A 27421-nucleotide genomic window follows, 5' to 3' on the forward strand; every position below is an offset into this window, starting at 1 on the left:
CGAACAGCTTACTTTGCTTTTTCTGCTGATTTCACACCTCCGCCGGGTAACCAAGGACTCCTCTGCAACTTGACATAAATATACAATATGGAGGTGTGGTTGCTAACTGTTTACGTCAAATGTTGGCTGTATGGTTATGCAGTACATATGATATACATATGATTATAATATTCATCCATTTCTTATCTCATGAAAGCACACAAATCCTTAGTTTTAGGCAAACAATATATGATTTTGCTCATGGAGTGGAGAGGTGTGCCTCGTTCTGTCCAATTAATTTATGGACAATATTCAAGTTTTGTGTAGCATCTTAAAGTCATCCTTCTTATCCATCCACTTTTGTTTGGATGCCTGTAATAATTATGTAGGACTACATAACTACATAAAAACATCCATAAAATGCATTCATAAGCAGTTCATAAAATGCTTATCTTCTTCATTCTTCGAGTCCTTATGTAGGTACCCTTCAAATCAGGTTTTACTGCCGTGTGCTTGCCTGCAGGGGTGTGCCCAGGGTCAGCTGGACATGGAGGGGGCTCTGACCGCCCGGGACCGCGTGGGGATCCAGGACTTTGTCCTGCTGGACGCCCACACCAGCGAGACTGCTTTCCTAGACAACCTGAAGAAACGCTTCAGTGAGGACCTAATCTATGTGAGTTTGGAAGTGGTCGACTTAGTACCAACATTTAATAACATACATAGCATGATGTATAATGACGCCACTTGCAGACCCCTATTTGTTGCAATAGTTGAAGGAAAGATATGTTATCAGCAACGTTCTGGGAAACATTTAGCGAATGTACAACTATCAATTGACAGATATTAACCAGGTTTTTCTTCACATGAAGACCTATATAGGCACTCTGCTAGTGTCTGTGAACCCCTACAAAGAGTTGGATATCTACAGTGAAAAACAGATGGATATATACATGGGCGTAAACTTTTTTGAGCTTCCACCGCATATGTGAGTGTCATGTAATTAGCACGCCAATGTGTGTGTGTGTGTGTGTGTGTGTGTGTTTTTGCATGTCTATTTGATTGTCAGTTGTGAGAGGGTATGCCAAACCATGGGATAAGCCCACACATGGTATACTGGTCATTCTACAGAAGTGGTACAAATTGGGGGTTGAATTTTTTTCTCCAAATTTGTATCCTATTCCTACACATCTTTCAACATATGTCAGGTAGACATATATACTACTGACACACTTTGTTAGTATTGCATATTTGAAATATTTACCTGAATTCCATACCACCCCACTAAATTTGTCACTACCAAAACATAGTGAAAAATCTGCAATGAAGGGACCATGCACAGTAGTGATTACTTTTATTAACCTTCTATTACAGAGACATTTTTAGAAATGTTATTTACATAACAAATTTACAAAATACTGAAAACATACATTTTTTTAACTGATTTTCAAAACCTTTAAATAGAATTTACAGAAATATGATTTCTATTGTTGTCTTTAAAATGTTCAATGTTGATTTTATGAATCTGAAACTTGTTGATTGATTGAATTACTTAAACATCTAATTGATTATGTTGTTAGCTGTTTATCTGTCTTTATCTGTCTTTATTTTGGCAAAATAACAGGTGTTTCAGTGTCAAGTGTCAATCAGATAAATGGAGGACTGTAGATGGGTATAACACATTTTAGTATAGACATTGCAAATTGAGGGCTTCCACCATTTAAAAGTAATCTACTGGGAGGGAATTCCTATGGCTTGGGAGTGATCAGCCAATGATCAGAGAGCATTGTCTTCTTCAAATTGGGATGCCTATGGTTTGTAAACCAAAGACTAAACTAATATCCAGAAGCCAAGACCAAGATTTATACCAAAACATTAGTCCCAAGCTCCAGACCCAGTGAGTTGAGACCATTACAAGTTAAAAAACAAATGTATGTGGTCTTGAGTAGTTTCAAGACGAAGACCAGTAAATCAAGAGTCCATTGGCACTTTTTTCAATTGAAAGAAAGTAAATTAGAGTAAACTCAAGTACAGTACAGTAGAGCACAGTACAGTACAGTAGAGCACAGTACAGTACAGTAGAGCACAGTAGAGTAGGGTACAGTACAGTAGAGCACAGTACAGTAGAGTACAGTAGAGCACAGTAGAGTACAGTAGAGCACAGTACAGTAGAGTACAGTACAGTAGGGTACAGTACAGTAGGGTACAGTACAGTAGAGTACAGTACAGTAGAGTACAGTAGAGTAGAGTACAGTACAGTAGAGTACAGTAGAGTAGGGTACAGTATAGTAGAACACACTAGAGTAGAGTACAGTAGAGTAGGGTAGAGTACAGTAGAGTAGGGTACAGTATAGTAGAACACAGTAGAGTACAGTAGATTAGGCTACAGTACAGTAAAGAACACAGTACAGTAAAGTAGAGTTGAGTACAGTAGATTTGGGTACAGTACAGAACAGTATAGTAGAGCATGCTACAGAAGAGTAGAGTACAGTAGGGTTCAGTAGAGTAGAGCATGGTACAGTAGACTACAGTGCAGTACATTAGAGTAGGGTACAGTAGAGCATGGTACAGTACAGTACAATACAGAGTACAGTAGAGTAGGGTACAGTAGAGTAGAGCATGGCACAGTAGAGTACAGTGCAGTACAGTAGAGCATGGTACAGTAGAGCATGGTACAGTAGAGTACAATACAGTAGAGTACAGTACAGTTCAGTAGAGTAGGGTACAGTAGAGCATGGTAGAGTACAGTACAATAGAGTAGGGAACAGTAGAGCATGGTACAGTACAGTAGCAGTACAGTACAGTAGAGTACAGTACAGTACATTAGAGCACAGTACAGTATACCACATAATAGATATCAGTGTTTGGGCTCTTGGAAGGCTGGAATCCCCCTGCTGGCTATGCATCTCAATACTTGACACTTTTTCCTGAAGCGTGTACTTGCCCACTAACCACACGGTGGTCCTCTTCTTTGACTTATTTTGGAATACCCATCGCTGAAGAAACAGGAAAAAGTCTCTGCACACTTCCAGTCAGATGCTAATTTATTTAAATTATAGCTGAGCTTTAATTAAAAGATAGTGGGACAGATAAGGCCACACAGCAAGCTAGAGGTAATTGCAGACACCTGTTGTATTCTGAAGTACCCAAAAGGGCCACTGGATGTCATAATATCAGATGAATTACAGGATATTTATTTATTTCTACTAGAACAAAACACATGTACACAGGGAATACCCATAGCTAACATATGGCTGGCTATCTTTCATTAGGAAAGATGTACATCCCAGCAAACATATATTTTAGTCCCCAAACCATACATGACATATTTCTTGATATAGGTGTTTGGTAGTGATGTAACCGATGTGAAATGGCTAGTTAGTTAGCGGTGGTGCGCGCTAATAGCGTTTCAATCGGTGACGTCACTCGCTCTGAGACGTGAAGTGGTTGTTCCTCTTGCGTTGCAAGGGCCGCGGCTTTTGTGGCGCGATGGGTAACGATGCTTCGTGGGTGTCAGTTGTTGATGTGTGCAAGGGTCCCTGGTTCGAGCCCAGGTTGGGGCGAAGAGAGGGACGGAACCTACACTGTTACAGTGACACTTAAAAAAGACGATTTACCAACTTGCTCACTAATCTTCTCCAAAATGTTGGCAGGCAGACTACTCACCAGGTGGGCATGCTGGAGAGGGGTGCAATCCCGTCACCTGTGGATATTTGTAGGGGTGTGGCTTAAGGCACATTCATTTTACACTATTTTAATGTGTGTTTCGGTAGTGACATCAAAAGGTAAATTTTTTGGAGAATGTTTAAAAATGAACGAAACTACTTGTTCAGTATGTTTCAATGTAATAAAATAACAACTCAATATGTTCTACTGAAGCAAAAGTGTTAATACAAATGTTAAATCATTAATAGCTTTATCTACAAACATGAAGTATAGGAGCAAGGGATTGGAACAACCTCCACTCAATTGAAATAGGTGTATAAACACTGACTTTGTACTATATTAATTTAATAATATGTTTATTATTGCCTTGGATTGAATTAGAATGTATCATGATGTAAATAAATGTCCGACATTTGGAGACTTAACTGTTTTGTTAAATCGTTTTTTTGGGGGGTGGGACTGCAATTTGCACCACTTCTGTAGAATCATCCATATACAACATGGTGTTGTATACAGTGTTATTACGGCTGTCTGACAAAATACAATTTGTGGGTCCAGACCTAAAGCATGGGAGCAGCATGAGAGCAGCATGGGAGCAGCATATACCATTATTATCATCATTGCATCGTTGAAGAAATTTGAAATCTGCAATGTAAATATGCATTTCACTTGACACACTATATTTCTGTAGTTTTGCCCTGGCGGACAATGCCTACCACACCATGCTGACTGAGGCCAACAACCACTTCATCCTCATCTCTGGGGAGAGTGGTGCTGGCAAGACAGAGGCTTCCAAAAAGATCCTGCAGTACTACGCTGTGAGCTGCCCCAGTACCACCCTACTGGACAATGTCAGGGACCGGATGCTGTTGTCCAACCCTGTGCTGGAGGTCTGATCGGACAGTTCCCATCATTCACTGTTATCACACATCTGGTCAGATCTTGTCCCAGATCTGTTTGTGTTCTCTCACCATTGTGCTGTGCTATGGTCACTGCCATCATGGCTATATAGTACAAACAGATCTGGGACCAGGCTATCACACCCTGGATCACATAGTTTAGTTTGGGGCGGCAGGTAGCCTAGTGGTTACAGCGTTGGAACTGTTCCTAGGCCGTCATTGAAAATAAGAATTTGTTCTTAACTGACTTTCCTAGTTAAATAAAGGTTAAAAAACATTGTAGTTAACCTCTTAGTGCTTCCTCCACAGGCTTTCGGCAACTCCAAAACACTGAAGAATGACAACTCTAGCCGCTTCGGGAAGTACATGGATATCCAGTTTGACATCCAGGTAAGGATGGATGGAGACTATGGGCTTATGTTCTTAAAGTAAGCAGAAGGCATACCAGGGTATTGATCCTTTCAAATATTTTTGCTGTGCTTGATTGCGCAATGGAGAAAAATTGCAATCCCCACCCATCTGGCACTCCAGATAGGCTCAAAAGACGAAAAAGAATACCACCACTATTTCAACCCAGGGCCCATATTCACAAAGCTTGTTAGAGTAGGAGTACTGATCTAGGATCAGTTTTGCCATTATATTGAATAAGAGGGATGACCTGATCTCGATCAGCACTCCTACTCTGAGACGATTTGGGAATTCAGATCCAGGTCAGATCCAGGTAAGCAGTTTGTTGAGACTAATTTGATCATTAATCATTGTCACATGTCCGGCACTCTCAGGGGGATGCCGTGGGTGGGCACATCCTGAGCTACCTGCTGGAGAAGTCCAGAGTGGTCCACCAGAACCACGGAGAGAGGAACTTCCACATCTTCTATCAGCTGGTGAAGGGAGGAGAGGAGGACCTGCTGCATCAGCTAGGCCTCGAGAGAAACTGCCAGCACTACAGCTACCTGGTGCAAGTATGGCCTACCACTGTGGTCAACTGATGTGCTAGCTCGGACTAGGCTAACTGGTGCATGCATGGGCAACCACTCTAGTCCGCTGACAGGCTAGCTAGAGCTAGGCCAACTGGTGAGTGCCATGCATGGGTGCCACTGTAATGTTGACCCCCTCTCTCAAAAAGGGCGAGTGTGCCAACGTGACCTCAATCAATGACAAGAATGACTGGAGGACAGTCAGAAATGCCCTGTCTGTCATCGACTTTGACGAGAGTGACATACAAGTGAGTTGCTGTCACACTGTTCGTGGAAACAGCTTTTGTGATGACATTCATTAAATTGCTTATTGTGCTTATACTGTGCGCTACTATGTTGGCCACCACCTCAACCCTAACCCTAACCCCCACGTCTCCATTCTTCACAGCACCTGTTAGGGGTCATAGCAAGCGTCCTCCACTTAGGGAACGTGCAGTTTGAGCCTGACAGCAAAGGCTACGCCACGTTGAGCAACAGCGCTGAGCTCCTCTGGGTGTCAACAGTAAGCCTTGTTAGTCCTTAGACACTCCACAACAACACCATGCCTATGCTTTGCAGACCACGCTCCCTGCACGTTGCTGACTTTGTGTTGTGTGTGATCGTCTGCAGTTGCTGGGCGTCAATGTTCAAGTGCTGCAGGAGGGGCTGACATCCAGGAAGATTGAGGCCAAAACAGACGAGGTGAGAAGGAGAAGAGCGGTGGTGAATTAACAAATTAATGAATGAATGTCAAGAGAGAAGGCAGGGACTACACTCACTAATAATAGACATTTCTAAATTAACTCCCTTGTCAGGTCAGGTAGTTGTTAACGTGTGCCTTCTTTTTCATCAACATCCAGGTGCTGAGCCCATTCACAGCGGACCATGCCGTCTATGCCAGAGATGCCCTCGCCAAAGCCATCTATGGACGCACCTTCACCTGGCTGGTCAATAAAATCAACGACTCCATGGGAAATAAGGTTAGCAGATACAGTAAGTGAAAAGTACACGTCAAGATAGAACAGGAGCATGGGTGATCCGTGTGAATGACCACTGTTTCCTGAAATCTTTTCCCACAGGACTCGTCAAGGAAGACAGTAATTGGTCTCCTAGACATATATGGCTTTGAAGTTTTCTCTGTCAACGGGTAGGTGGGAACTAAGTTGTGCAGTACATTGTAGAAAACTATTGGGCTACATTTTAACGTGCACTTCAGTTGAAATATGTTGTCTGTCAATTCCAGTTTTGAACAGTTCTGTATAAACTACTGCAACGAGAAACTGCAGCAGCTTTTTATCCAGCTGACCTTGAAGTCGGAGCAGGAGGAGTACGAGGCAGAGAGCATTGGGGTAAACGTAATTTACTCACACACCGATATTTGTCTATTCTATTCTTTTAGGTTCTATTTGGTTCTGTTTAATCAACACGTGTAATATGGCATTTTTACCTTGTCAAAGTATTACTTTGGCATTATAGGTATTGTTGAATCCTAAAATGCCTTCCCACCCAAATCAAATCAAATCAAATGTATTTATATAGCCCTTCTTACATCAGCTGATATATCAAAGTGCTGTACAGAAACCCAGCCTAAAACCCCAAACAGCAAGCAATGCAGGTGTAGAAGCACGGTGGCTAGGAAAAACTCCCTAGAAAGGCCAAAACCTAGGAAGAAACCTAGAAAGGACCCAGGCTATGAGGGGTGGCCAGTCCTCTTCTGACTGTGCCAGGTGGAGATTATAACAGAACATGGCCAAAATGTTCAAATGTTCATAAATGACCAGCATGGTCAAATAATAGTAATCACAGTGAACAGGTCAGGGTTCCATAGCCGCCGGCAGAACAGTTGAAATTGGAGCAGCAGCACGGCCAGGTGGACTGGGGACAACAAGGAGTCATCATGCCAGGTAGTCCTGAGGCATGGTCCTGGGGCTCAGGTCCTCCGAGAGAGAGAAAGAAAGAGAGAAAGGGCGAATTAGACAGAGCATACTTAAATTCACACAGGACACCGGATAAGACAGGAGAAATACTCCATATATAACAGACTGACCTTAGCCCCCTGACATATAAACTACTGCAGCATAAATACTGGAGGCTGAGACAGGAGGGGTCAGGAGACACTGTGGCCCCATCCGATGATACCCCCGGACAGGGCCAAACAGGCAGGATATAACCCCACCCACTTTGCCAAAGCACAGCCCCCACACCACTAGAGAGATATCTTCAACCACCAACTTACCATCCTGAGACAAGGCCGAGTATAGCCCACAAAGATCTCCGCCACGGCACAACCCAAGAGGGGGCGCCAACCCAAACAGGAAGACCACGTCAGTGACTCAACCCACTCAAGTGACGCACCCCTCCTAGGGATGGCATGGAAGAACACCAATAAGCCAGTGACTCAGTCCCTGTAATAGGGTTAGAGGCAGAGAATCCCAGTGGAGAGAGGGGAACCGGCCAGGCAGAGACAGCAAGGGCGGTTCGTTGCTCCAGTGCCTTTCCATTCACCTTCACACTCCTGGGCCAGACTACACTCAATCATAGGACCCACTGAAGAGATGAGTCTTCAGTAAAGACTTAAAGGTTGAGACCGAGTCTGCATCTCTCACATGGGTAGGCAGACCATTCCATAAAAATGATTAAATCAATGTTGTTTCAACATCATTTGTCAACATATTGTGACGTGGAATCTACGAGGAAAATACATAGGATTTTTTTAAAGTCATCAACCTGCTGCAGTTTCAACTGTTGTTTTGAAGGTGAAATTTCACCCACAGGATTATGTCATCATGATAACCAATTTTCAACACAGACAAACTTTGCATAAAATATGTTGAATTTGTACATTTAAAACAACGTCAGATTTTCAACGTAATATCCACTATAAGACAAAAAACTACACTGAACAGCAACTCCTACTGGAGAGTTGATACGTCTACAGCTATCCCTTTGGTTTCCCGTCCAGGGCTTTAACCAAGTCTCCACTTAATAGATTCACTGTTGCTATATAAGACATTCTAAAGGATAGGTTTAACAGAGCAAATGAAAGATAACCATATTTCAATTATATATCATCAATGATGCTATTTAGGCCTATATAGCATTTGGGAAGTAATCCACAGCTATTGTTTCAATTCAACCCAGGACTCAACTAAAACTAGACAATACATATAGACCAAGGGTGTCACGCCCTGACCGTAGAGAGACGTTTTATTTCCTCTAGTTTGGTTAGGTCAGGGTGTGATGTGGGGTGGGCAATCTAGTTTTTGTATTTCTTTGTGTTGAGCCGAGTATGGTTCCTAATCAGAGGCAGCTGTCTATCGTTGTCTCTGATTGGGAATCATACTTAGGCAGCCCTTTTTCCCTCCTTCAGTTGTGGGATCTTGTTTTTGTACAGCTCAGTGAAAGCCTGCAGAACGTGACATTCGATTTCCTTTGTTTGTTATTTTGTTTAGTGTTCTGAGTATAAATAAAATTTAATCATGAGCACTTACCACGCTGCACCTTGGTCTCCTCTTTACGACGATCGTCACAAAGGGTTTCGAGCTTTGGTTGATTTCAAATGGAAATCCAGCAGATAATTAAAAAAAGACAGTGCCTTCAGAAAGTATTCACACCCCTTGACTCTTTCCACATTTTGTTGTGTTACAAATTGGGATTAAAATGTATTAAATTCCCCCAAAAATTCTCAACAATCTAAATCAAAAACTGTAATGTCAAAGTGGAAGAAACTCCAGTGGTACGCTACTCCAGTGTGTATTTGGCCTTGTGTTTTAGGTTATTGTCCTGGTGAAAGATGAATTTGTCTCCCAGTGTCTGTTGGAAAGCAGACTGAACCAGGTTTTCCTCTAGGACTTTGCCCGTGCTTAGCTCTAATCCATTTATTTTTATCAACAAAAAAACTCCCTAGTACTTGCCTATGACCAGCATATCCATAACATGATGCAGCCACCACTGTGCTTGAAAATATGAAGAGTGGTACTCAGTGTTGTACTTGATTTGCCCAAAATAGCACGTAACGATAGGACGCATGGGGAGTGAGTACTTCCATTTTGTACCGACAAAACTGTGGTTATATGTAGAAACCAGACAACAAAGTTTACAGTAAGCCTCTAAAATCTCTGAATCAACATATCCCCAAGCAACTGGAACAGCATGAGTGATCAGTTGTGTACAACAGCGAACCAATGAGTTGGTAAAACGGAGCGGTGACACGAATCCAAACAACTTCTACAATTTGTTATTACAAAGGTAGATTTGCTCGAAAAGAAAGTAGACGCTATCGTGTCAGACACGCACAAACAAGGCATTTGAATGAATGAACAAGATAACAAAATGAGTCTTTTGGAAACAAAGTTGCAAACATTCGAAGATGAATTGGACCAGCAAGAAAATAGAATTAGACGAAACAGCATGAGAATATTGTCCTTACCGGAAGACGAGGAAAAAGGTGACCATACCAGCTATGTGGTCAAACTGATATCAGAGGAACTTCACGTGACTATATCACCAGAAGATCTGGAACGATGCCACAGGATCGGCATGAAACAAAATAACGCTAAATACCCAAGCATGGTAACCTTCAAACGGTGGAACTATCAAACCAAAATAAACATTCTGAGGTCACAGGGGGGAAAGGAGATCAAAAACCCCCGGTTGGTCCATTCGATTCGTCCAGGACCTGTCTGCTAAGCTGAAAGAGAGACGCAAGGAATACATTCCGATCAGACAGTCACTGGAGGAAAAGGGGATCAAGCCTCAGCTCTGTTCCCAGTAGTGTAGTGGGTATGGAAGGGAACGCAAAGGATGGAATTCACAAGTGCCAATGAAGCCCTAGCTACAAGAAAACTTCTCAGTTGAAGGAGGAGAGTCCCCTGCTCCGAGAAGCGGACGAAGTAGGAAAAAACAATGACGGCACTAGGCTACATACAGGGATCCCTAAGACCAGCTTATTGTAAATTGAGACCATATCCTTTCCCCCTCCCCCCAATGCAATCTACAGTCATGGCCAAGGGTTTTGAGAATGACACAAAGTATGCTGCCTCAGTTTGTATGATGGCAATTTGCATATACTCCAGAATGTTATGAAGAGTGATCAGATGAATTGCAATTAATTGCGAAGTCTGTCTTTACCATGCAAATGAACTGAATCCCCCAAAAACATTTCCACTGCATTTCAGCCCTGCCACAAAAGGACTAGCTGACATCATGTCAGTGATTCTCTCGTTAACACAGGTGTGAGTGTTGACAAGGACAAGGCTGGAGATCACTCTGTCATGCTGATTGAGTTCGAATAACAGACTGGAAGCTTCAAAAGGAGGGTGGTGCTTGGAATCATTGTTCTTCCTCTGTCAAACATGGTTACCTGCAAGGAAACGTGCCATCATCATTGCTTTGCACAAACAGGGCTTCACAGGCAAGGATATTGCTGCCAGTAAGATTGCACCTAAATCAACCATTTATCGGATCATCAAGAACTTCAAGGACAGCGGTTCAATTGTTGTGAAGAAGGCTTCAGGGCGCCCAAGAAAGTCCAGCAAGTGCCAGGACCGTCCCCTAAAGTTGATTCAGCTGCGGGATCGGGGCACCACTAGTACAGAGCTTACTCAGGAATGGCAGCAGGCAGGTGTGAGTGCATCTGCACGCACAGTGAGGCGAAGACTTTTGGAGGATAGCCTGGTGTTAAGAAGGGCAGCAAAGAAGCCACTTTTCTCCAGGAAAAACATCAGGGACTGACTGATATTCTGCAAAAGGTACAGGGATTGGATTGCTGAGGACTGGGGTAAAGTCATTTTCTCTGAATCCCCTTTCCGATTGTTTGGGGCATCCGGAAAAAAGCTTGTCCGGAGAAGACAAGGTGAGCGCTACCATCAGTCCTGTGTCATGCCAACAGTAAAGCATCCTGAGACCATTCATGTGTGGGGTTGCTTCTCAGCCAAGGGAGTGGGCTCACTCACAATTTTGCCTAAGAACACACCCATGAATAAAGAATGGTACCAACACATCCTCCGAGAGCAACTTCTCCCAACCATCCAGGAACAGTTTGGTGATGAACAATGCCTTTTCCAGCATGATGGAGCACCTTGCCATAAGGCAAAAGTGATAACAAAGTGGCTCGGGGAACAAAACATTGATATTTTGGGTCCATGGCCAGGAAACTCCCCAGACCTTAATCCCATTGAGAACTTGTGGTCAATCCTCTAGAGGCGGGTGGACAAACAAAAACCCACAAATTCTGACAAATTCCAAGCATTGATTATGCAAGAATGGGCTGCCATCAGTCAGGATGTGGCACAGAAGTTAATTGACAGCATGCCAGGGCGGATTGCAGAGGTCTTGAAAAAGAAGGGTCAACACTGCAAATATTGGCTCTTTGCATCAACTTCATGTAATTGTCAATAAAAGCCTTTGACACTTATGAAATGTTTGTAATTATACTTCAGTATTCCATAGTAACATCTGACAAAAACATCTAAAGACACTGAAGCAGCAAACTTTGTGGAATTTAATATTTGTGTCATTCCCAAAACTTTTGGCCACGACTGTATACTCTACTTTCCCCAAATAACTGTTCTTCTCCATGAAGTAACGATAGAAGTAGCCGATGCCAATGGGCTACATGGACACTGAAAATACAAGGGGGAAATATAGCATGTATGTCAATAACTGTTCTATGGATGTGTGTGCGTTTGTGTGTGTGTGTATGTGTGTTTGTGTATATAAATGGGAGTTTGAGGGAAGAGTGAGGGATGGTGAATATGAATGTGTAAGAGGGTGGGAGAGAATGAGTGTGTGGATCCATAGGGTATATGTTGGGCAGGAATGATGGAGAATGGATGAATAAGTCGATGGGTGTAAGTGTGGCTGAGAGGTAGGGAGGGTGGGAAAAGATGAGCGGTTGGGACAAGCTTGGCTTGGATGGGCAAGGATGGGAGGTAGGGACATAGGGACAAGCTTAGCTTGGGTGGGCAAGGTCGGGCAAGGATGGGAAGTTGGGACAAGCATGGCTTTGGTGGGCAAGGATGGAAGGTTGGGACAAGCTTGGCTTGGGTGGGTAAGGATGGAAGGTTGGGACAAGCTTGGCTTGGGTGGGTAAGGATGGGAGGTTGGGACAAGCATGCCTTAGGTGGGGTGAAGGGGCTAGAAAACAGGGAGAGTGAGGTGGAGAGGGATGGGTTTGGCTTGGAGAAAGAGAAAAGAAGGATTTAACGATACTACAATGTATTTATTTAAATTTTTTGCAAACCTGACGTAAAATGAATAAGAGTTCTGGACAGATTAGGAGATGTTGAGTAATTATTATTCCTTGTTTGTCTTTATAGCTCAGTTGGTGGTTATTGGTGAGAGTGGAGAGGGGCTCTATCCGAGGGAGGCCTGATTCACGCAATCTCCTCTGAACAGTTGATGTTGAGATGTGTCTGTTACTTGAACTCTGTGAAGCATTTATTTGGGCTGCAATCTGAGGTACAGTAAACTCTAATGAACTTATCCTCTGCAGCAGAGGTAAATCTGGGCCTTCTTTTCCTATGGCAGTCCTCATGAGAGCCAGTTCCATCATAGCGCTTGATGTTTTTTTGTGACTGCACTTGAAGAAACTTTCAAAGTTCTTGACATTTTCTGGATTGACTGACCTTCATGTCTTAAAGTAATGATGGACTGTCGTTTCTCTTTGCTTATTTGAGCTGTTCTTGCCATAATATGGACTTGGTCTTTTACCAAATAGGGCTATCTTCTGTATACCACCCCTACCTTGTCACAACACAACTGATTGGGTCAAATGCAGTAAGAAGGAAAGAAATTCCACAAATTAACTTTTAACAAGGCCCACCTGTTAATTGAAATGCATCCCAGGTGACTACCTCATGAAGCTGTTTGAGAGAATTCCCAGAGTGTGCAAAGCTGTCATCAAGGCAAAGGGTGGCTACTTTGAACAATCTCAAATCTATTTTGATTTGTTTAACACTTTCTTGATTACTACATGATTCCATATGTGTTATTTCATAGTTTTGATGTCTTCACTATTATTCTACAATGTAGAAAATAGTAAAAATAAAGAAAAACCCTTGAATGAGTAGGTCTGTCCAAACTTTTGACTGGTACTGTATGTACAACGTCATAATCCACACACTTTTGGTATAGAGGAGTTGGATCTTAAAAGCCCTAAAAAGGCATAGTGCCTCAAATTACAAAGAAGTACGTTGCATTATGTTTTTTGTACGTTTTCTGTTAAACGTCCACTCAGCCCACATGCTCGCATGCTTTATGTATGTGTCGTGTCTTTGGCTATGCCGGATTAAGTGATATGACATGCTAACCTATAAAATTCTTTCTCTGTAATTAATATTACCTGATTAAGCTAATCATGTAAATGTAATTAACTAGAAAGTCGGGGCACCACGGAAGAACGTTTCTAGAGCCGTTATCTTCCGAATAAACTCTTAAAATACTTAGTAATATTTTACATCGATAGCAGTCAATATTAACCCTTATCTTATTTTCAGTCTCATAATGAAAGTTGTAAATTCTTGGCTATCTTCACGAACCCTGGCTAACAAGTTGAATCAGCAATACATAATTGGGTTTAATTATTTATTTAGGGAAGACTTAGGAACGAAGAAACAGCAGCTATGCTAACGTAAATACATTATCTTATGCATTACTAAATTACCGCCCATTTGGAAAAGGAAAATGCAATAAATATTTACTCTGAGCTGCGCTTCGGTAGGTTGGTCGTAGATGCTGGCCGGGTTGGCCAACAGATCTTCCTGTCCTCGGAAGAATGTCAATGGTGGTAAAGTGGATACGTGGTGGTATCTTCGTCTGGTTGTTAGACTGGATCCGTCGTCCGTCCTTTCCTAGCCCACGTCTACAGCGGCCGCTGCTAACTCAACGGCTAGGAAGTATCACTTCTGTAGTGAATAAGGTCAAAGTTCATACCATTCGCCACCAAAGCTCACGCTGAGGTTGGCTTAATTCTGTACTTGACGTGTGTCCTTCTAACGTAGAGGCTGCAGACCTCACGTACTGGAACATGTGGTTATCTTTTCGTCAAAGGCTTATATAGTGGAGAGGGGGAAGGATGTGTTTCATCGTTTATAACCCCTGTCTCTTCACAGGGGTGGGCCACTGATCAAGCAGGGCACTTTCCTTATGAAAACCCAATTCTCTCATTTGGAAGCTAAAATTACATTTAATCTCCTAACAAACAATTTCAATATCAAACATTTCAATTGCATAACAATTCCATGTTACTCTGATAACTAGAGGGTGTATACTTTCTCAGGTACAGTTTATGTCGTCCTGTCATCAGTCATAATGTCTCAGATGACAACCGAACTGACATCCATACTCATTACGTTCCCAAGCATATTTCCAACTGGTTTTATTACCAAAATATGGTTCCTTTTCCCCATTTGTTTGATGTTCCCAGACTCTCTATATTTAACACAGGCTATTCAAGTCCTTCAGTAGGGTCAGAAAGAGAGGGGAAGGGAGAAAGGTATTTATGGGGGGGTCATAAACCTTACCCACAGGCCAACGTCGTGACATATGTAATGTATACAATAACTATGTGTTCATACTCTAACTCTCCCATACCATGGAATGCCCACCACCCTCATATGACATGTCTGCTAAAATGTTTTATCTGGTTCTTTAATGATAGACAGAACAGGCAAGGAAGGTTCAATTTGATTTTATACAGGACCAACAACTTATTGCATGGAATGTGCACAGGCTCAAAAAAAAGAGAAGCCTATTGTTCTTGAACACTTAAAGAGATTGTCAGAAAATGTGGTTTTCCTGCAAATGTTACATTTAAAAAAAAGGAGAAATGTAATATTTAAAGAGGAGCTGGGTTGGAGAGGCCTATGCTGCCACCTACTGTAGTAACAGCAGAGGTGTAGGCATCCTGATAAATAAGAATACACCCTTTTCCCATATCCCAACACAAAGACCAAGAAGGCCATTTTTCCTGTACCTGATATGGTGAAAAATACACATTGATTCCATTGTATATCCCACCAGGGGCAAATCTTTTTTTGTTGTTGATAGAATTCAAGCTATATTAGATAAAATCCAGACAGGAACTATTATTTTAGCAGGTGATCTAAAGCATAATGTACATTCGATAAGATTGGCAGACATAGCTGTCACGCTCGTTGTAAAGATGGGACCAAGGCGCAGCGGGAATGTGTATGCTCATCTTCTTTTTATTATGAAGAGAACCAAAACAAACACTTAATACAAAACAACAACGACGAGAAACAGTCCTGTTAGGCACACAGCTAAACACGGAACAACTACCCACAAAAACCCATGAAAAAACACCACTACTAAATAGGACCTTCAATTAGAGGCAACGAGAAACAGCTGCCTCCAATTGAAGGTCAAACCAATAAACTAAGCATAGAAATAGATAAACTAGACACAGACATAGAAATAGACTAACAGAACATTGCCCAACAAACCCCGAAACACATTAAACAAACACCCCCTGCCACGTCCTGACCAAACTACAATAACAAATAACCTCTTTACTGGTCAGGACGTGACAATAGCAATAAAAAAGGCACATTCAAGGGACCTCCAAAGAGGCTGAAAAATCCGATCTCTACAAATAATTTACAGGACACCTGGAGATTACGATTCCCAACTACAAAAGACTACTCCTATTTTTATCAAAGTAAGAAAAGCTATTCAAGAATTTACTACATTTCTATTTCCAAAAATGCTCTCAACAACATTCCATGATATAGTGATATTGGATCATTCCATACACTTTAAAATGAAGGCCAGGCTGTTAGGAGGGGTAATGCAACCCCTGGGCCAGACTACACTCAATCATAGGACCTACTGAAGAGATGAGTCTTCAGTAAAGACATAAAGGTCGAGACATTTGTGTCTCTCACATGGATAGGCAGACCATTCCATAAAAATGGAGCTCTATAAGAAAAAGCCCTGCCTCCAGCTGTTTGCTTAGACATTCTAGGGACAATAAGGAGGCATGTGTCTTGTGACCGTAGCATACATGTAGGTATTTACATGAGGTCCAAATCAGAGAGATGCCTGACAGGCAGCACTGTCTCCCAGGCTGAATGTCACCCCCAAGACCACAGCCAATCGCATGCAAGGAACAACACAGCTAACTTGGCTAGTTTTGTGAGCTAGGTTATTCAAGCTAACAACCAGCACAGATAACAAGCTAGCTAGCTAACAAGACTACCTCGCTAGCTAGCTAGCTCGCTCACAAGACTAGCCAAGTTAGCTGCGTTGTCGCTTGCATGAGATTGGCTGTTGTCTTGGGGGTGGCACACAGCCTGTTAGGCATCATTCAGGACTTAAATGCCCCATGAGGGCTTAGATGCCCCACAAGCTTTTAACTCAAGATAAGGGACATTTAGCTTGCTAACATTCTAACTTAGAAACGGATAAAGAACTCCAAATACAAATAAAAGCATGGTGTTAGCATGAAATGTACCATCGCTTAGTGTAGCAATCAATAAAAACGTATGCGCTGTGGGCTCTGCCGCTTCAGCCATAGTATCATCAATACGTCCACACTCAAATTTATAGAGTTTATTTTGTGATCTTGACAAAACAACTTTATTTATGTCACGATCATGAGAAATAAGTTGTGATCTCGACATAATGAAGGAATTTATTTGTTTATTCATATATCCTTTCTGGACTTCTGTATGTTAGATTGTAATTACACATGTAATTACACTGTAATAAGGACCCCTGAAAATGAAGTGTTACCGAACCTTGTTGTGCTTTCAAATGGTTGAAAGCGCAGTGACAAAACAGTTAGGTGACAACTAAACCAAAAATTTGACATTGATTTTCCATAGGAATTTGGTCGTTTTTTAGATGGTTGAAAGCATAGTGATAACACGTTGGGAATTGAACAAACTTTTGGCTGTCTTTTTGATGTTGTAATCTCATTGATCACGTAACAACCAACTATTACCCAATTGTCAACGCTGAAATGACGTGGTGTGCCCAGTGGGTTGTGTGTGTTTCTGTTGAGTTTGGCTCAGGTAGTATTCCCCTCACTTACCCATGTTTTCCTATCACCTATTTCCTTTCCTCTTCAGTGGGAGCCTGTCCAGTTCTTCAACAACAAGATTATCTGTGACCTAGTGGAGGAGAAACACAGGGGCATCATCTCAGTGCTGGTGAGTGCTATCTAGTGCACTACGTTTGATCAGGGCCCATAGGGCTCTGGGCAAAAGAAGTGCACTACATACGGAATAGGGTGCCATTTTGGACGCCCATAAAACTGAACCCATACAGTAACATGAAGCATCCTATTGGTCTTGGAAAGGACATAGGCTGAAATGAAATGGCGAGCGGTGATAATCTTGTTGCTTTCTTAGGATGAAGAGTGCCTGAGGCCTGGAGAGGCCACTGACCTCACGTTTCTGGAGAGGCTTGAGGAAAAGTTAGACAGTCACCCTCACTTCGTCACGTGAGTACAGCTACCTCCCCTCCCTCCCGGCCCCACAGTCCTGCATACGTACATGTTGAGCTAAGGCTCTGTCCTTAAATTCCTCTCCCTCTTCATCCTTCTCTCCATCCCATTGACTGCAGGCACAAGCTGGCTGACAAGAAGACACGTAAGACGCTGGAGAGGGGCGACTTTCGCCTTCTGCATTATGCCGGGGAGGTCACCTACTGCGTTGTGGGTAAGGGAAACCATGGCCTCAGGCCCAGTGGTGGCATTACTCTGCTCCTCAATGTCCCTACATGTCCTACTACTAGATCTCACTGCCACTATCATGTGTCCCTTCTCACTCAGGACACTCTCTCACATGTTGTTATGGTTGTTATTTGTGTCATCCCAGGGTTCCTCAACAAAAACAATGACCTGTTATACAGAAACATCAAAGATGTGAGTCTGCAGGTTTCTACTCATGTATTATGTGAGACAGGGGAAGACAGGAAGAGAGGAAGGGACACTTCAATTGGTTCCTTAATTATTTACTCTCATGTAGACTTATTGTAAATAATAGAGGAGGAGGGGAATGCAGTGAATTTGGTCAATGGGTCTTGAGTATACACTTGGTGTGTGTGTGTGTGTGTGTGTGTGTGTGTGTGTGTGTGTGTGTGTGTATTTATCCCATAGAGAGCCTATTAAATCACTAGAGGGACTATGTCATAAAACCTCAAAGTTCCAGAATGAGTGGAAAACGGCAGCCATATTGGTCAGGGAGAAATCTAAACTAGTCTAATTGGAATAAATGGCAGGAGAGCCATAATCCTGATTTTACTTATGCAGGAAAATGAAAGTAAGTCATGTGATATATCAGAAATGGTGTAATATAATTAGAAATACAGTTTATATGGGTATTATACAAATGTACTGTATAAATAGCCTCTATGTATATATGTAAACAGACCATAAATTATATATATGATACAATATCAGTACTTGTTGCATTTACAACTTGTCTAAGTCCTATCATCAAGTGAGTTCAGCTGAGGATTGACTGCATTGTTCGAATGGAATGTTGGCATATTGGCAGTTAATAAAAGAAAAATGTATGGAATCATTCCTCTAAAACTGGCTAGCTAACATACAGTGCTGATAAATTCTTCAAACTCTTTATTTTACATAATATCTTATCACAGCACTGGCACCTCCTTGACCAAAACGGCTGACCTTTATCCAATCATCAGGTTCATGTCCATTCTGTTATTTTAATTCCTAATTCTATTGTTTAACATCCCCCCCTCCCCCCCTTTCCCTACTCACAGATGATGCGGCAATCTAAAAATACCATAGTCAGAGAGTGCTTTGCATCAAAGGAGTCGGATGGCAGGCGGCGACCAGAGACGGTGAGAGCTCACCAAGTTTTTCTCCTACCTCTTTCCCATCTGTCACCCTGAAGTCACGATTACATTGTTTCTTTCCTTGTACATTGCCTCAATAGTATAACATATTGTATATAGTATGGCTGTATGGGGACGCACCGTTTTCAGAATGACCAATAACTGAGAAAAGCAATAGATTGCTCTGTGTTTAAATTGGATTATTTATTGTCCCCTTGAAACAACACAAAATTGTAAAAGCAGTCTGCTGGGACTGACACTGATCTGAGGACTGCTTTTCTGTAGTTTGCCAGAGAGTTTAAAGCTGTAATCTGTAGTGGCGAAACTGCCATATTACAACAACAAAGATGTTACTTCAAACAACGAACACCGTTTTTTCCCCTCTGACATCCCTGCACATCATTGCACATTGTTACACATGCGATAGAACAGCAGAGTGTGTTCTATGATTATTTTTTTTACAACGATGGAGGATGCTCCTCTGCCCTGTTTCAAAAAATAAGTGCGTCTGGGGTGACCGGTGGCGCTGTTTCACCTTATGCAGATCTCAGCTTTAAGAGCAGTCTGCTGGGACTCAACAACTGATCTGAGGCCTGTTTCTCTATAGGTTGCCAGCCAGTTTAAGAGCAGTCTGCTGGGACTGACACTGATTCCAGGCCTGTTTCTCTGTAGGTTGCCAGCCAGTTTAAGAGCAGTCTGCTGGGACTGACACTGATTCCAGGCCTGTTTCTCTGTAGGTTGCCAGCCAGTTTAAGAGCAGTCTGCTAGGACTGACACTGATTCCAGGCCTGTTTCTCTGTAGGTTGCCAGCCAGTTTAAGAGCAGTCTGCTAGGACTGACACTGATTCCAGGCCTGTTTCTCTGTAGGTTGCCAGCCAGTTTAAGAGCAGTCTGCTGGGACTGACAGACATCCTCATGTCTAAGGAGCCCTGGTATGTGCGCTGCCTCAAATCCAACGAGTCCAAACAGCCAGGTGAGAGACCCTCTGACCTCCACCACATGCACCACATCATCACCAGCTGGTGGCACTTCCAAACGGCAAAACGGCAACCTGTCAACTGAGTTTATGAAGCAATTTCTCCTTCTTTCTTTCTCTTTTTCCCTCTGTCTTTCTCTCTTTGGTGTGCACGCGCGCACACTCACAACAGGGCAGTTTGACAACATGCTGGTTCAGCACCAAGTCAAGTACCTGGGGCTGATGGAACACCTTAGGGTCAGACGGGCAGGTTTTGCATACCGATGCCGCTACGACGTTTTTCTGCAGAGGTAGGCCAACAGAACTTATTGCTTTAGCAGACCACATTGATTACTTTGTAGAGGGAGGAATTTCACCCTATGATTTTGCCTTCACTTGAGCTGTTGATATTAGGGGCCTGGTCAAAATATTGCATCCACCTCCCAAACGTAAAAATAAATAAATTGCACACCATCCCCACTCATAGAATGAACTCAAAATAAGTCAGATGTTCAACATTGTGATGCCTTATTTATTATATATATGCAACAAATTTTCCACCAACAGATGTCAATGCAGCACACAACCATTAAACAAAGCATACTGACTTCGGCAACTTCAATATCATGGTTTGCGTTAACACCGCTATAGATAGACTATGTCAATCTTGACCAACAGAAAATCCATCCCACCCTACCATGTAGGCCTACCCAGTATTGATAATCAAGGAGGTGATGGAGTCCAGGTGAGTGTCATGAGGCGCTGGTGCGCTTGACGATGGTGACAGGTGTGCGGGATAATCAGCAGTCTGATGACCTAGAGGCCGGAGAGGGAGTAAACGTGACACTATCCCTCCCCGATGCGCAGACAAAGGGGACGAACCCAAAGGGGACAAACCCAAAGGGGAAGAACCCAGGGATCAGGAGCGGACCGGTCACCCGGAACCTGTCACGCAGGCTGAGGCGCGGGAACCTGTCGAGCCGGCTGGGGCGCAGGAACCTGACAGACCGGCTGGGGCGCGGGAACCTGACAGACCGGCTGAGTCAGGGGAGCCTGACGAGCCGGTGGAAGCAGGGGAGCCTGGCGATCTGGCTAAGACATGAGAGCCCAACGAGGCGGCTGAGGCAGGGGAGCCTGGCGGTCTGGTTGAGGCATGAGAGCCCAACGAGGCGGCTGAGGCAGGGGAGCCTGGCGGTCTGGTTGAGGCATGAGAGCCTGTAGCAGTTCCCGGACCCAACGTCATTACTCTGACACAAAAAATGTTATGAAAAACACTCCCTGATGCTTCCCTTAGGTGAGGTGTTATTCTGTAACGAGTGTGCTGAGAGTCGGGAAGCAAGTACAGGGAGTGAGTGTTTTAATAAATAAACAAAACAATGAACACGAAACATAAACAACGCATCGACATGAAACAGAGTCAACAACACCTGAGGAAAGAACCAAGGGGAGTGACAGATATAGGGAAGATAATCAAGGAGGCGATGGAATCCAGGTGAGTGTCATGAGGCGCTGGTGCGCTTGACGATGGTGACAGGTGTGCAGGATAATCAGCAGCCTGATGACCTAGTGGCTGGAGAGGGAGTATACGTGACATCATTCTTAAATTAATCATTCTTTATTAACAGCAAGCTGGAGAGGTCACAGTCAAACTTAGATGCATAAAGTACCGGTCTGAAGTGAGCTCTGTCAGGGCAGTCCCGTTAGTTCTCATATATACGTGTCTGGCACCGTCTCCTATCTTCATTTCTAGAATATATTCTGGGCATTATGCCAGATGGTCCTAAGTAAGGGGTCATGATGCCCCGCCCCCTCATATCATTACCAAGTACATGCAGGAACCAAGGATTATTTCTGAAAGACCAGATGAAAATGTTCAACGCTGTCTCTTCATATGATAAAAGTGACCGGGATTGCACAATAAAGTCGGGGACTTATTTCCATAGTGGTCCTTATTTTCTGTAGCTAATTCTTAAGATGTTTGTGGCTGCTGTTGAACCATAATCAAAGTGACACTGGACTAGCGCACTTTCCAGAGTTGTTAGGGGGACTATAGCTAGGCTTCCATCAAATTGGCGATAAATTTCATGCGAATAATCTAAAATCTGCCCCCCAAAAAAATCCCATCAGAGTTGTTTCCATCAAATTGACTTGTTGCCGGATAAAAGTATGTGCATAAATATGAAGCGCACATAAAAATCAATTTTGCAGTTAAATTCCCATGTACCGAATAAAAAATACAAGTTAAATGGGTTTCCATCGCATGTTCAACTCTAGGCATACTGATGGTTTTGTCACAAAAAATGTTGTGTAAGTATAGCGAATGTTCCCACTCTGCTATTAGCATGTGTGTTCTAGCCAACAGCTCGCAGATACAGTGCGGATTAGCTTAGTACATGATGTGATTATTATGGACAAAAAATATTTGTATTTATCAAACGGCAGCCAAACATCAATCATCAGCCGCGTCCTCAGAGAATGCGCAGACCAGCTGGCTGGAGTGTTTCCGGACATATTCAATCTCACGCTATCCCAGTCTGTTGCCCCCACTTGCTTCAAGATGTCCACCATTTTCCTGTACCGAAGAAAGCAAAGGTAACTGAACTAAATGACTACCGCCCCATAGCACTCACTTCTGTCATCATGAAGTGCTTTGAGAGGCTAGTTAAAGAGCATATCACCTCCACCTTACCCGACACCCTAGACCCACTGCAATTTGCATACCGCCTGAAAAGATCCATGGATGATGCAATCGCCATTGCACTGCACACTGCCGTATCCCATCTGGACAAGAGGAATACTTATGTAAGAATGCTGTTCATTGACTACAGCTCAGTCTTCAACAACATAGTACTCCAAGCTCATCATTAAGCTTGGGGACCTGGGTCTGAACCCCACCCTGTGCAACTGTGTCCTGGACTTCCTGACAGGCCGCCCCCAGGTGGTGAAGGTAGACAACAACACCTCCACTATGCTGATCCTCAACACAGGGGCCCCACAAGGGCGCATGCTAAGCCCTCTCCTGTACTCCCTGTTTACCCATGACTGCGTGGCCACGCACACCTCCAACTCAATCATCAAGTTTGTAGACGACACAACAGTGGTAGGCCTGATTACCAACAACAATGAGACAGCCTACAGGGAGGTGGTGAGGGCCCTGATGGAGTGGTGCCAGGAAAATAACCTCTCCCTCAACGTCAAAAAAATGAAGGCGCTGATCATGGACTTCAGGAGACAGCAGAGGGAGCACGCCCCCATCCACATTGACTGGGCCACAGTGGAGAAGGTAAAAAGCTTCAAATTCCTTGGTGTGCACATCACTGACAATCTGAAATGGTCCACCCACACAGACAGTGTGGTGAAGAAGGAGGCTGAACAAGTTTGGCTTGGCCCCTAAGACCCTCACAAACTTTTACTGATGCACCATCGAGAGCATCCTGTCGGGCTCTATCACCGCCTGGTACAGCAACTGCACTGTCCGCAACCGCAGGGTTCTCCAGAGGGTGGTGCGGTAAGCCCAACGCATCACCGGGAGTACACTGCCTTTCCTTCAGGACATCTACAGCACCCAGTGTCAAAGGAAGGCCAAGAAGATCATCAGGGACCTCAGTCACCCAAGCCACGGCCCGCTATCATCCAGAAGGCGAGGTCAGTACAGGTGCATCAAAGCTGGGCCAGAGAGACTGAAAAACAGCTTCTATCTCAAGGCCATCAGACTGTTAAATAGCCATCACTACCCGGCCTCCACCCAGTCCCCTCTCATGAACTTAATCACTGTCTCTAGACGGCTACCACCCGGTTACTCATCCGTGCACCTTAGAGGTTGCTGCCCTATGTGCATAGACATGGGACACTGGTCACTTTAATAATGTTTACATACTGTTTTACCCATTTCATATGTATATACTGTATTCAAGTCAAGGCCATCCTTTTCAACTATTGCTGTACATATACTATTCTATACATGTATTCTTCAGATATACTATATATTCTATCCACATGATGCCCATAATGTCTATGCATCCCATCACACACACATATATATATATACTGCTCAAAAAAATAAAGGGAACACTTAAACAACACATCCTAGATCTGAATGAAAGAAATAATCTTATTAAATACTTTTTTCTTTACATAGTTGAATGTGCTGACAACAAAATCACACAAAAATAATCAATGGAAATCCAATTTATCAACCCATGGAGGTCTGATCCAGGCTGATCCAACTTTGATGTAATGTCCTTAAAACAAGTCAAAATGAGGCTCAGTAGTGTGTGTGGCCTCCACGTGCCTGTATGACCTCCCTACAACGCCTGGGCATGCTCCTGATGAGGTGGCAGATGGTCTCCTGAGGGATCTCCTCCCAGACCTGGACTAAAGCATCCGCCAACTCCTGGACAGTCTGTGGTGCAACGTGGCGTTGGTGGATGGAGCGAGACATGATGTCCCAGATGTGCACAATTGGATTCAGGTCTGGGGAACGGGCAGGCCAGTCCATAGCATCAATGCCTTCCTCTTGCAGGAACTGCTGACACACTCCAGCCACATGAGGTCTAGCATTGTCTTGCATTAGGAGGAACCCAGGGCCAACCGCACCAGCATATGGTCTCACAAGGGGTCTGAGGATCTCATCTCGGTACCAAATGGCAGTCAGGCTACCTCTGGCGAGCACATGGAGGGCTGTGCGGCCCCCCAAAGAAATGCCACCCCACACCATGACTGACCCACCGCCAAACCGGTCATGCTGGAGGATGTTGCAGGCAGCAGAATGTTCTCCATGGCGTCTCCAGACTCTGTCACGTCTGTCACGTGCTCAGTGTGAACCTGCTTTCATCTGTGAAGAGCACAGGGCGCCAGTGGCGAACTTGCCAATCTTGGTGTTCTCTGGCAAATGCCAAACGTCTTGCATGGTGTTGGGCTGTAAGCACAACCCCCACCTGTGGATGTCACACTCATGGAGTCTGTTTCTGACCGTTTGAGCAGACACATGCACATTTGTGGCCTGCTGGAGGTCATTTTGCAGGGCTCTGGCAGTGCTTCTCCTGCTCCTCCTTGCACAAAGGCAGAGGTAGCGGTCCTGCTGCTGGGTTGTTGCCCTCCTATGGCCTCCTCCACGTCTCCTGATGTACTGGCCTGTCTCCTGGTAGCGCCTCCATGCTCTGGACACTACGCTGACAGACACAGCAAACTTTCTTGCCACAGCTCGCATTGATGTGCCATCCTGGATGAGCTGCACTACCTGAGCCACTTGTGTGGGTTGTAGACTCCGTCTCATGCTCCCACTAGAATGAAAGCAAAGCCAGCATTCAAAAGTGACCAAAACATCAGCCAGGAAGCATAGGAACTGAGAAGTGGTCTGTGGTCCCCACCTGCAGAACCACTCCTTTATTGGGGGTGTCTTGCTAATTGCCTATAATTTCCACCTGTTGTCTATTCCATTTGCACAACAGCATGTGAAATTTATTGTCAATCAATGTTGCTTCCTAAGTGGACAGTTTGATTTCACAGAAGTGTGATTGACTTGGAGTTACATTGTGTTGTTTAAGTGTTCCCTTTATTTTTTTGAGCAGTGTGTGTGTGTATATATATATATATATATATTCCGGACTCCGACATTGCTCGTCCTAATATTTCTACATTTCTTTTATAACATGTGTATGTGACCAATACAATTTGATTTGATTGGATTTGATTCATGTCACCTGAACCCTCGATATTTATTGAAAGGAGCATCAAGCTCATCATCGTGCACTTTCACCACCTTGTGAAGTTCATCATAACTTAGTTAATCTGTAGCCTAATAAACGACATACTTTCCCATGATTTTGTGACATGTTTTATCCTACATGTACACTCTTAGAAAAAGGTTTCCAAAAGGGTTATTCGGCTGTCCCTATAGAAGAACCCTTTTTGATTCCTGAGAGAATCCTTTCTGATTTCACGTAGAACCCTTTTGGGTTCCATGTAGAACACTCTGTGGAAAGGGTCCTACATGGAACTCAAAATGGTTCTAGCTGGAAACAAAAGGGTTCCACCTGGAACCAAAAAGGGTTCTTCTAAAGGGTTCTCCTATGGGGACAGCCGAAGAACCCTTTTAGGTTCAAGATCGCACCTTTTTTTTCCTAAGAGTGTACTTTACTCGCATAAAAATGTTGGATGGAACCTGATTAATGTGAAGCCATTTTGAGGATGCTGGAATGACATTTTGGACAAACGTGTGCATGCCTATGGGAGACTTTTGAAGTAGCCTAATCCCTAATCAGATGAAAACATTTTGAATGTTTATTCCACATATAAAAGGTAATACATTTTCAAAGTTAAATTATACTGTAAATATTTAGGCTATATTAAAGTGTTAGGCCATTCCTCGCGCACCTAGAGCCTATGTTGCCACACACAACAGACAGCGCATCAGTACCAGAATGAAAAATACAGCGACTGGCCTGCTACTGTGTCTTTCTAAACCTTATAAACTGTCGAGAGTAGATCCACAACTGATCCAAATGGAATGAAACATTCAAGTCAATGCCTTTGTCAAGTTATATTTTCACTGCAGCCTAGAGTAGAATTTTGTACACTTGAAAACAATAATACAATTATTCATTGCATTGTGGTGTTGTAGGCTAGTCTAGGTAGGATAATTGTATTGGCCCTAAACAAGATCTACAGGGGAGCTTTCTGAGCTGTGTGTCTCATGTCATAACTGTTCTTTCATGCACAGTAATGCAGCTGGCCTCTACACTGCCTATCAGCTATTCCTATTTGTTATTGGGGATTCATATTGAAGATTGATGCTGCTTTGAATGCTTTTATATGTGGTATGATTGCTAGTTAGCCTATTGCATATCTTGACAAACGACACACCTAAAACTACATATGTCACTATGACAGTTAGACTGGAAGACTAATACTGTGGTATAGTAAAGGTTAGTGTGTAGAGAAGTGTAGTGCATAAGGGAAGTACCAAAACACATTGATATGGTGGAGGCATATGCAAGCAGATAAGGAAATGTGACTATGTGTAAGAAATTGTAAACGGAAAATGATATAGTAAAACCTGCAAATGACTGAATGCAAACATAAGGAAAAAAATGCACTACCCTCCCCTGTGCCCAATAAAAAACCCACATAACACT

At 43.4% G+C, this 27421-nt stretch overlaps 1 protein-coding gene across 1 annotated transcript in view; it reads left to right on the forward strand.

The window, feature by feature from the left end:
• Positions 1-526: 526 nt before the first annotated feature.
• The window catches only part of LOC106580107 (unconventional myosin-Ih), a 46406-nt gene continuing 19511 nt past the window's right edge, over positions 527-27421 (forward strand). Inside the window, 18 exon segments of the mRNA XM_045702967.1 lie at positions 527-652; positions 849-964; positions 4334-4532; positions 4851-4931; positions 5324-5503; positions 5668-5766; positions 5907-6020; positions 6128-6199; positions 6358-6507; positions 6577-6644; positions 6741-6846; positions 17593-17673; positions 17875-17966; positions 18089-18183; positions 18343-18389; positions 19256-19336; positions 20198-20303; positions 20479-20596. Of these exon segments, the coding sequence (XP_045558923.1) occupies positions 527-652; positions 849-964; positions 4334-4532; positions 4851-4931; positions 5324-5503; positions 5668-5766; positions 5907-6020; positions 6128-6199; positions 6358-6507; positions 6577-6644; positions 6741-6846; positions 17593-17673; positions 17875-17966; positions 18089-18183; positions 18343-18389; positions 19256-19336; positions 20198-20303; positions 20479-20596 (1931 nt within the window).

The sequence above is a fragment of the Salmo salar genome, chromosome ssa20 (genome assembly GCF_905237065.1).
Source record: "Salmo salar chromosome ssa20, Ssal_v3.1, whole genome shotgun sequence".
NCBI lineage: Eukaryota > Metazoa > Chordata > Actinopteri > Salmoniformes > Salmonidae > Salmo > Salmo salar.